General features: G+C 40.3%; 2 protein-coding genes across 2 annotated transcripts; one reads left to right on the top strand and one right to left on the bottom strand.

The window, feature by feature from the left end:
- The first annotated feature begins 1,019 nt into the window (after positions 1 to 1,019).
- Positions 1,020 to 1,869, top strand: LOC104433571 (germin-like protein subfamily 1 member 1). Its single transcript, XM_010046367.3, has one exon. The coding sequence runs from the start codon at positions 1,050 to 1,052 to the stop codon at positions 1,722 to 1,724; it is 675 nt and encodes a 224-aa protein (XP_010044669.2). The 5' UTR covers positions 1,020 to 1,049; the 3' UTR covers positions 1,725 to 1,869.
- A 1,213-nt stretch (positions 1,870 to 3,082) lies between these two features.
- On the bottom strand, positions 3,083 to 9,334 carry LOC104433572 (pyruvate dehydrogenase E1 component subunit alpha-1, mitochondrial). Its single transcript, XM_010046368.3, has 8 exons — positions 8,519 to 9,334; positions 8,357 to 8,436; positions 7,261 to 7,338; positions 5,162 to 5,257; positions 5,011 to 5,082; positions 4,750 to 4,803; positions 4,528 to 4,593; positions 3,083 to 3,559 (listed from the first exon to the last, which is right to left on the bottom strand). The coding sequence occupies exons 1-8, from the start codon at positions 9,216 to 9,218 to the stop codon at positions 3,515 to 3,517; spliced, it is 1,191 nt and encodes a 396-aa protein (XP_010044670.1). The 5' UTR covers positions 9,219 to 9,334; the 3' UTR covers positions 3,083 to 3,514.
- Positions 9,335 to 11,534: the final 2,200 nt, after the last annotated feature.

Raw genomic sequence — 11,534 nt, 5'->3', positions numbered from 1 at the left:
CTACACAAAATGTCATCCGTTGACTAAAATCAACAAGCTTAATTATGTGAAAATGACTTTCTTTTCTAGTAAGATGGAAATCGCTTTCCCAAAATTACCAAACAAATAAAAATTAACTATTTTCTTTGAAGATAATTCATTCGGAAATATTTTCTTTGTTATTAAGTTTTCAATGAAACAAACGTATCTTAAGATCCACACCAAACGTTATCCTCCACAATAAGCATAGTTGAGTCCAACATTCACTTGCACAAGAGATACATTATGACCCAATTAATTTGATTCAAAGTAAGGCTAGACCCATCATACAGATGAGTCGAATTGAAAATGGTTCGACTCAACTAGACTAATTTAACTCGTTTTGACTTGTTTTTATGTAATGTAAATCTAATGACCCATACCAAACCCAACCCATATTATTATAAAATCATACCCAAACTAAGATGAGAATATGAAGTAAGTGAGTACGAGATTGAGCAAAAATGATAATAATAATAAAAAATGAAGAAAAAGTCATAAAGGTGAGCTAAGTTTAGGTATATTGTAACCCTGTTTATGACTCTTTTAATGCACATATTATATCCAAACTCACTTGCGAATTAATTTATTTAATATAACTAATCCATTTATGATTCAATTAACATGGGTTAAGAAATGGGCCCAGATAAAAACTTGTCTGTTTATTTCTTTGCCCCCACGTAATTATCAAACACACTTTCATTTCCTGCATCTTTTGGCTGCAGACATTGAAGTGAGAGCATCCTAAAGAAACTTCTGCTAGTTTGATCCCACTTGACCAATAGAAATATAGCACGTGCCATCACAACTTGTGGCCCTTTTTGTGACTTGAAACTCAATCCCTTTAGACTTGCCTTTGCTCCTTTTCCCCTTCTTTTTTATGCTCTTAAGTTACTCAATCCCATGACATCACAAGATATTCTTCTTATCGCATCAACGCATCACCCTCCGACAGCTTCTATATATAACATGCGACGGCTCCTCCTAACTCCTATCCGGGCGCCAAAAACCCATATCTTTATATCAGACCAATGGCCTTCATTAAGGTTACACCTTCCCCTCTTCGGACGCTGGTCGTCCTAGCTCTTATATGGAGCCATGCCCGAGCCGACCCAGATCCGCTTCAAGATTACTGCATTGCGGACATGAGAAACCAGAGTCCTTATTCGGTCAATGGTGCGCCCTGCATCAACCCAAATTTAGCTAGCATTTCCCATTTCACCACCTCTGCTCTATCCAGGCGAGGCAACACAAAGGCCAACCAATTCGGGTTCAATGTCACGCTCACAAAAACAGCCAATTTGCCGGGGCTCAATACCATGGGCTTGACCATGGCTAGAATTGATATGGCGGGCAACGGGCTGGTGCCACCCCACTCGCACCCAAGGGCCTCGGAGGTGACCATTTGCCTTGAGGGGGTGATCGGTGTTGGCTTTGTGGACACTTCCTACCGCCTGTTCACGCAAATACTGCGACCGGGCGAGTCATTTGTATTCCCTAAAGGTCTGATTCATTACCTCTACAACTATGATTTGAAAAACCCAGCATTGGCCATCTCAGGACTCAGTAGTCAAAACCCAGGTGCTCAGATTGCTTCAGTTGCTGCGTTCATGTCGAAACCATGGATACCTGACGAAGTATTAGGAAAAGCGTTCCAGATTACGGGGCAAGACATTGCCAAAATCCGCAAGAACCTTGGAGGATGAAAGCTATCTCTACTAGTAGAAACCACAAAATATACAGCCGTTGGTTGAATTATTCTAGTAGCAGGAAGAAGCTATCCAATTCTCACTTGTGGAACAGCATGCTCCTCATGATGAGGCTTTTAATTATGTAGGATGGATTTGATCAGTTGACTTGCATTAATGGTGAGCTTGAATATGAGAGCTTGTTACGCTGTACGATGGCTTAATATTTACAGAAATGTGGTGTGAAAATGCTTTGCACTACTTAACAAGCATCGCAAATGACATGCCCAGCAAGCATATAGGAGACCAACTAAACATAAGCCAGCATGAACTTCCATTTCATTTTCATACAAAAAAGTTTTTATGGCAATTTTCCGAATTCTGGTAACCATTACTCTTTCTTCGGAGAATATGCATTTCAACACTCAAATCAACATAATAGTAATTGAAGCTATGGCTCTATCTAGTGTGAAACCGTCCACAACGAGACCATCAGAGATCTAATTACCTCCCGTAACATCGTCCAGCCTCAGAAATTCCAGGTCACAGAAAAACGAAAATTGAGTTCTTTCAGTTGGAAGACCAATCTCTTTTCAGACATGCCCAAGAGCAAGTAAACAATACGCCTCAACCAAATATCAACAGATTCGCCGGTGGCTACTTACTGCATTGACTACGTACACTTGCCGTTATGTCAGGTAAAGCCAGTAAGGGTACCAAGATACTCACAACCACTAGAAAGTATACTCCCTACCGAGTAGACCTACCCTTTATCTCACTATGAATCATTTGCCATAAAATTATAAGAAGCAGACTCTTCAGTAAGTCTGCTTGGAAAGACTGAGAACATGCCCAAGCGTTTTCTCTCCAACTTCTTTTGCTGTCAGCATGGATTTGACAGAGAGAAGTCCATAAGCCTATTAGATGAAGAGGGCTCATTGCCTGTACTTGGTGGAAAGAAAGAATAAAAGTAGAATATGTTTAGTTACCAATCCATGAAACGAAGCATCTTATTATGCAAATATTGCTCAGGATTTCCAAATTACCACCCTGAATCGATATCACAACAGTTTCCACTGGCAAACATAAATTAGAGGAATTCTACAGGAAAGGTACTGATTAATTTAACACAAGGAAGGTAACACTAAAAGCTGAGAGATCCCCAGAATTGCACCAAGGATGGCTAAGGAAATATTCAAATACTACACGGGAAAATCAAGACTCTGCTCACTTCAGAGCAGTATAACCTGGGAGAAATTCACAGGACTTCATTGTAGCACTCTTGTCCAACCAAGAAATGAAAAAAGGGAACCAATGTCACCTAGCGGCCCATCCAGGCAACAGCCACACTAAAGGAGCACAACCCAGAGAATGTGTGGAAAGATTCATAGCCCTCAACCGCTGGTCCAAAACTCTTATTGTGCTCAGAGTAAAAGTGAATTTCATCAATGCTCTTTTATTTTGGCAGAACACGACCAGCATGGCAATTGCTAACGGACCTTCGTAAAGGTCACTATGATATGTGTTCAAAATAACCTCGGCACGTTCATTGAACCTTTCCAACCCAAGAAAAGAGGTAACCGGGAAACCCCAAAAAATAGACAAAGCATAAAAGGCAAAGTGAAAAGTAAAATATTATTTTAGTTTCCCTCTGCTACACATACCAAAAGAAAAAAAGAAGACAACAGGGAGGCCACAAATTGGCAATCATCTTGGTTCCACCTGTTATTCTTCCTTTTGTTCGTGACTTTGGCATCTGCATCTGCAGAGGTCAAACACTTCTTGATGCTTCCCAAAAAAATTCACTTTTACGGAAGCACAGCTCTCACTTCTTTTCTATCTGCTCCGAAGCTCTGCAGTAGATTCAGAAACCAGGATTACAAATTGAAATATAAAGATAATCATCTATATTTAAAAATGCATTTCTGGACCTTATACACACACGCACGCTTATCTTCTCTATGAGGGCTACACAGTGAAAAACAATGAATTAATCTTGATATCAAATTTATTTGCAGTAGGTCTCCTAGTTAACCATGTTAAAATTCGACCTTCGCTCAGTCATTCCTTGATTGCAGATTTCTTCTGCATACACAAGAAAACTTCCTACATCCAGGTGCAGAAATTGACCCAATTCCACTCCTTGATTTGCCTCATTCATACAAAAGATTTAATTCAAATCCTAAAAGAAAAAAGTCCCAGCAACTTCACTTGTATAGTATTCTTATGCAAAAAAAAAGTCATCAGTTGGATAACAAAGAACACTGAGATCTCGTGTTCATCCGAGGCGAAAACTAATACCAGAGCATTCTGACACTCAGATAGCCATGGAAAAACAGGACATTCTTCATCTGATCCAACTGATTCCATTACGTGTCCTCAATTCATGTTGCAAGCTTGTTAAATAAAAAGACTCGCGTTTAATAAATAATTAGTTTGATGGTATAGTTATGTGAACATGGAATTATTTCTTTTTCAAGACCAAAAGCAAATTTTCAAGTTGAACCCTCAAAATGGTGGACCACAGGAGTTGTATCTCCAATTCCTTGGCCCACAGATATCGTAAAACATTATCATACAAAGTATTCAGGCAATATTTGATTAAAAGATATCTGTAGAAGCATGTTTCAGCATATCAAGTATCTGCTTTAATAAGGAAAACACGTTTTGTTGTAGTTGGAATTTGGAAGCGCTACCAACTTTCATATAGCATTGTGCCCCATCTCACTGGCCAAGCCAATAGCAGGCCCAAATGAAAAATTCTGAAAGAAAAACTCCTTAAACACGATAAATGACATGAGACAAATATAACAAGAATTACCTCAACTCCGTAACCTTTCACATACACATTGGTGAACAGTTCAGATGGATCAGGCATTGGACTTTCCTGGAGAAGAGGAAAAAACACATGTGATGGCATCAACAATAATAAGTGAGGACAATTACTTCCAACAAATGCTAAGCAAACTGACCAATTAGATTATTAATTTTGTTCAAGATAGTTACCTCCCAACAATCAGAATAATCTAAACATGATTCTTACCTTGGCTTGAGCAATGGCATCATCAACCTCTTTTCTTACTTCCTTCTCGATATCCTAAAACATGGAAATATGGACAGCAAATTAGAATGAGAAAGGAAAGTAAAGGCTTCATATCCGCATTACAACAATCTTTTGAACTCCAAAATGCTTCTTCACTATCCTCAGCATAAATGAACTTTTTAGACATTTAACCATGCAAATTATGGAAATTTGGTGCTAACCATGTCCCACGTATACATGAATCAAGATTGAGAAAGTTACCTTCAGCTCCTTTTCTGTTGCCAGGTCAAGAGATAATACCAGCTTTCTAATCCTTTCAATTGGATCACGCTCCTAAAGGGCAAATAATATCAATATTAAATCCTGAAGTCAATAATGGCAAAACCCTTATCAAACACAACCACGTATTCACCTGTCGGACGCCACTGATTTCGTCACGAGTACGGTATGTGCTCCCAGGGTCAGACATGGAGTGGCCATGATACCTATAGGTGTCCATTTCAAGAATCTGAACACAGCATCAAATGTCATGATGAATTGGTATTTGCACTAGTTTGTAAACTTAGAAAAATCCATACTTTCCATCTACAGTAAATACACGATAAAGAACTCTTAGCTGAGCATGGCTATAAATAAGTAGGTTATATCAAATTTAAATGTTTTTAAATATGAGATTGAAGGTACAGATTACAAAAATCAAAGAAGAGAGTTAAACATAAGCTAACAAAAAGTTCCCCGGCAGCCTCAAGTATTCTACTCACTCGCTCACTCAAAGCAAGAGCACATCGTAAACAAGGGACACTGATGCTTCCTAGTGTCGCTCGAGACCAGAAAAGAAAAATGCCAAATAGTGAGAGAAGATTCGCTAAGCTTCAGACAGATGGAAGAACCAGCTGCCTAAAAGAAAATTGCAAGGGATGCCACCAATTCAGCACCTAATAACATCCATATTTCTTGGATTGAAGATACAGGTGCCATGAAAAAATGGCTCTTCAGAGAACATCTATGTTCGATAGCATGAATCCTCTAAATAAATTATTTAGAAGCCTGTATCTGTGGATACATTCCCGTCAGAGAACATCTACAACGGTGTGGATGATCTCCTGAAACTCTGTAAACTTCAGCATTTCTCTCCATCATTTAAGCATGGCATGATTTCATGCAAGAGTGAGTCCATGATGAATTCTCAAAAGGCATGCAGTCCTTGAGATAGAGAGATGAAGCAGATGCATACTCCTACCTATCATGTATGTTCTATTGTGTCAAAGCAAGTGTGTGGGGCCTAATAGTTGGAGTAACAGAGGTTAGAGGGAAAATCAAGTACAGCCAAGGCAAGTAATTATCAGTAGGAATAACTGACTACTTGCATCTCAATTTGCACCTTACTAGAAAGCTCAAGTAAACACCAGAAATTTCATACTACAATTTCCCGTTAAAAAAAAAACAGTGGACAGAGAACAAGCCAAGTACCATGAGTCTTTGGGTTGCATTCCTATGAACAGGACAATATGACAACGAGGATGCTATGATAATGGCCAATCAACAACTCCAGGACCTTCTTATTCTTCAACATTCTATACTGCTTTTAATGAATGAACATGTATCCCCCTTGGCCTTTCCTGGCTCTACATAAGCAAATACTTTTGTGTACTTAATCACAGAATGACAACCTGACTATGCAGCACCAGCAGGTGAAAAATGGATGCTGCATCCATAAAACCCAGCTCCGATGTCCCAAACATGCTCAACACCTTTCGAGCCCACACATTCCCATGAAGTTGGGCTGAGTTACAACTCACCTGCCACTATTCCCTTCCAAGAATGTCTTAGACATCACATCCTTAAGTGAACAGTACCTCAAACATTCTACTTCTACACTGCCTGATGCTGGTAATGACCATTTAATAGCTCCTTCAAACAATCCACGTCATTTAGGAACCAAAACATACCTTCAATTTCTGTGTTTATGTTGTTGGAATCTCAAGCAAATGCTGGTTCGCATCTCTAAATTCGATCAAACCTCTATCCATGTGTGATTCACTTTCAATAACATGGATGCTAGAAGCCTCCAACCTATTCTCAAGTCATCGAGATACTATACCCTCATCATCCTCCACTTCTTTTGATTTGCAGAATCCAGCAGTCTATCGTTTATTGCGGAACAACATCCTGGCAACTATGGAAGCAATTTGAATATCTCGAGAGGGCACTAACTAGTAGTAGTAAGAGACAACCAGTTAGTCGGCCAGATACTAAAGAAGTGTCACTTTTACTTTGATTAGCCTAGCAAAGAGGGGAAGATATAGACTGCACCAATTGCAAATAAATTGAAACTGTCCTTGTCTCGATGACTTACAGCCTCCTCATATAACTAGTGGACACTCCAAGAGGAAGAAGAGGCTATCTCTAAAGCTAACACTAGTAGCAAGTACAAGCATTAAGATCGTGAAAACACTAGTTTATGATGATTAACAAGCAGGTAAACATGTAAAAACAAAATAAATCACTCACAATAGGGCCATTCTTCAAAGCATGCTCCTTAGCAAATTTGCATGCCTGTTTCACAGCAAGGGCATCCATACCATCCACCTGCCGTAAGGTATAAACACTGGACTAAGTGAGTAAAAAGAAAGTGAACATTGCAGAAATACTCAAGTATGAGAAGAAGTATATGACAAAAGCCTGGGTCTATGAACAATGATCCAGCACTAGAATTGTCAGAAAAGTAGAGTACATCTTCCACTAATCAGTTAAGAAGATAAAGACATACCTTTGAACCACCACTACTCCACAACATCAAACATCTAAGTATAGTGCAAGCCGTTTTCTTCCTAAAAGTAAACTACCCATGTAAATTCTGTGCACTACCATACTTCCAAAAATCATTCATTTCAGTACTTCAGCTGTCAGCATACCAAACAATTCGTAGAAATATTTGGACCTTCATAACAGCTACAAGGCAAGATCAATCAAAGGTCCTCCCGAATCTTGAAGATTAGCTAAAATTCTGGATTCTAAGCCAGCACACACTGAATCACTCTTTTAGGTGATAACATCGATATGCTCCTATATTGAACAACATAGGACTGTAACTGGAACAACTTTAAGAGCAAGGCCAGCAAGGTAGAACTTGCCTACATATGATTTATTTCCACCCCTCCCTCATTTATCTGCGAACAGTACAGGACAACTCAACACAAGAGAGATCCCATCTCATTGACATCAATCAATTCACCTCAGCACCTAGTGATATCGTAATATGCATGCTACTGCTCAGCAAGATCAGAATCCAAACAATCCTCTCGATGTACATGCACACAAGCACAGTGCAAACACAACATCTAAGAGAGTTAAAATTACATAAACTAACCTATCTACAATCCCTTATCTTGATATCTCTTCAGTATACATTGCACCAACTCCGAAAAAATCGGAACTATTCATGAACACCACAACAACTCCGAAACAATTGGAACAGCCAGCAGCAAGTGAAAAACCAAAAATAGGGCAAAAGAAATGAAAAATTAATTCGTTAAACAAACAGAAAGCCTATCGATGTGAATGCGAACAACCGTTGGGGAAGAATCGAATGAAACTTAGAAATCACCTTTAAGCCCGGCACGTAATCTCCACGTTTGTAATATGCAGGACTCTTCGCAGCTCTCCACTCGGCCGTCCCCATTCCATCTGCAAAACGCATACGATTGCATGACCGTCTATCCACCACCGCCAAAGCAATCGCACAAAATCAAGACCCTCAAAATCTTACAGTGATTGTTCTCGCAGACCAAAATAGCCGGCAAATCCCACAGCGCGGCCATGTTAAGCGCCTCGAACAACTGCCCTTGGTTCGCAGCGCCATCGCCATACAAGGCAAAACTCACGCTCTCGTCCTTCTTATACTTCTGCGCGAAGGCCAATCCAATCCCCAACGGAATCTGAGCCCCGACGATTCCATGACCGCCGTAAAATCCAGCATCCTTCTTGTAAAAGTGCATGGATCCTCCCTTCCCCTTGGAACAGCCGGCCTGCCTCCCCATGAGCTCCGCGAACACCTCCAGGAGCGTGCCCCCGCGGCCGAGGTAGATGCAGTGGTCGCGGTACGCGGTGATGATGCAGTCCTTCTTGGTGATGGCGGCCTCCATGCCGATGGCGACGGCCTCCTGCCCGTCGTAGAGGTGGCAGAACCCCCGGATCAGCTTGGCCTTGTACAGGGAGTCGGCGGCGATCTCGGCGCGGCGCATCAGGGCCATGGTGCGGAAGAAGCCGACCAGCTCCTCCGCGGTCGTCTCGACGGTCCGGGACGGGGCCTCGCATCGGTGGGCGGTGAAGGGCACGGAGGTCTCGACGGTGATCGGCGTGGTGTCCGTGGAGATCGGGCGGCGGAAGAGGGAGGAGGAAATGGCGGCGGCGAGGGGCTTGAGGAGGGCGGCGCGCGACGGAGACGAGGCTGCCCGTGATAAGGCCATTTCCGGTCGATTCGGGCGTCGAGATGCGGAGGCGAGAGCCGGGAGATAGCGACGGGGGTAGGGGAGGGAGGTCTGGTTTGGTGGGCGAGGAGGCAGGTGGAGGAGGAGCACGCACGCGGAGGTTCAATAAAATAGAAGTCGCGCTGCCATTGGCTGAATATAGATGAAGTGACATCGTTGCCCTCGCAGGCTTTTTCAGCGCTGTACGCTGAAACGTCTGCGGCGAGCTTAGGAATTGAGTTCGTGGATGCCAGAAAATTTACAGGTTTAATAGTACTTTCTGGGATGTTTAGCGCTTGATTAGGTTGTGTATTAGGGTCTTTTTTGGGATTCTTCTTAAAGTATTTCCTATTTCAAAAAAAAAAAAATTACAGTACACTTTTATCGAAATAGAATTGCCATTTTTATACTTTTAAAATAGTGTTCGTATCGAAGTCCCCGATTTTTTCTAATTATGATTTTTGTCAATATGGTTATATGGACGAACCTAAGCATGGCATTGCTCGGCTGTTAGTGAGTCATGCTGGCTAGCTCGACGTTGATAAGTCCCTAGGTATCAACAAACAAGCTGGACCTATTTTGTGTCGGACTCATTTAGTCCATGAAATTTTATCAGTCCTCTTTTCGTTCTCTCGAATGCCGTTTCTCAGTTTTTTTTCTTTTTTTCCTCCCGTTTCGATGCTGAAGTTTATTCATTTCCATGTCTTCTGTCAGCCGACTTTTCATCCCAGTTGCATTATCAAATTTTTCACCGGGGAGAGTTGACCTTTGACCATTCCGATCGACGGGGGCAGGATGGGAAGACGGTTCGCACGAGCAGGGACGTCGTTGGGAGAGGAGAGCCATTCAGATATTTTATAATCACGGAACGGCGTCGTTTTCCCGGACATGTTCCTCCTGAAAGTAAACAAAGACGTGCTAGCCTGGCATTGGGCAAGATGGTTGGTCTCCGGCGACTGCTTTCGCGGCTCCGGACGGACGGCGACAAATGCGCCCGAGACCCAGAATCGTGAGAAAGGACATGGGAAAAGGCTAGTGGGGCCCGAAGCTACGAAGGATAAGATGCGCTAAGTTATTTTAGGCTCTAAAGAAGAGCAAGAGGATCGAAGCCCATATAAATAACATGGGCTCATTTTATAATTTTCCTGCCCATCTAAATCCAACGGGGAAAAGAGAGAGAGAGAGAGATTCGCGATTTCTTCCCGCTTTCGGGTGATCATCTGGTGTTGATTATTGCCAACTCACGAGTCACGACCATTTTCAATTTTGAGAGAGCACATCCCGAAGTGATTACGGCTCTCAGGCGACCATCGTCTTGGGCCGTAAGGGGAGGCTGCACTACCAGCCAGAGAATGATAAGTTACAATACAATATTAACGATCACTTTAGGCCGCCCAATTTGATAATATCACATTCACTTTTTTTTTTTTTTATGCACAAATGCATCCAATTTACCCAATATTCTTTTGCACGTGTGAAGTTGTTTCCATCAAAGAGGTGACACTCACCTTCTCTTTGCTCAAATGTGTAGATTACTTGTGTAAAATCTCCTTGAGATTGAAAAAAAGAAATATTAATATTGAATATATTTGTGATTAATTTTCAAAATTAATTTTTACTCATAAAAACATCTAAATTGGTTCACTTATGATTAATTTATCATTTTATTAGTTTTCGTTAAATTTTACCATCAAATTAATAAGTTACATGACTTCATATATACATTAATTTAAAGTTTTACCTTTCGTTTATTACAAATGTACTAATTTGTGATTTTTCAAAATTAATATATAATTTAATGAAAACTAACAAATGCTAAATTTACTTTAATTGTTTAGATAAAAAAATTTTTTTAAGAATCAAAATATTAGTTAGTTTAGAGTTTTTTGTGATTAAAAATTAATTTTGGGTACTAATTAGGGGTTTCTTAGGCCCTGATTATTTGTGTTCTTTTTTCGCTCATAACACAATTTCTATTTTTTTGTTAGGGGAATAAAAAAAAACGCATTTTGTTTGTGTTTTTATTCTAAATCTATTTTTTTTTTTTTTTAAAACAAATTTGGAACAGTAAATAAAAACAATAAAAACTTGTTTTTTGTTTCAAAACACTTATGAAACAATTTTCTCTCTTCTATTTTTTTTTTTTTTTTATTTTTTTATTTTTTTTTTGGTGATCACCGCAATGGCCGAGGCCGGTGACTGACCAAAAGGAAGAAAAAAATATATTAAAGGTTAAAATAAACAAAAAAATTATACCAATTTAATGAACATATTTTTATTTTTTTTTCCATTTAAAAATGACAAATCCGGAATAAA

Source organism: Eucalyptus grandis, chromosome 2 (genome assembly GCF_016545825.1).
Source record: "Eucalyptus grandis isolate ANBG69807.140 chromosome 2, ASM1654582v1, whole genome shotgun sequence".
NCBI lineage: Eukaryota > Viridiplantae > Streptophyta > Magnoliopsida > Myrtales > Myrtaceae > Eucalyptus > Eucalyptus grandis.
Note: the sequence above shows the minus strand (reverse complement) of the source record. Positions and strands in the feature narration are given on the sequence as shown.

Excerpts from the sequence above, each read along its gene's own strand:
- LOC104433571 (XM_010046367.3), top strand. The coding sequence starts at position 1,050 with ATGGCCTTCATTAAGGTTACACCTTCCCCTCTTCGGACGCTGGTCGTC.
- LOC104433572 (XM_010046368.3), bottom strand. The coding sequence starts at position 9,218 with ATGGCCTTATCACGGGCAGCCTCGTCTCCGTCGCGCGCCGCCCTCCTC. Across the intron at positions 8,437-8,518 it reads GGTCTGCGAGAACAATCACT|ATGGAATGGGGACGGCCGAG; the intron begins GTAAGATTTTGA and ends TGCGTTTTGCAG. Across the intron at positions 5,083-5,161 it reads AAATCAGTGGCGTCCGACAG|GAGCGTGATCCAATTGAAAG; the intron begins GTGAATACGTGG and ends TTTGCCCTTTAG.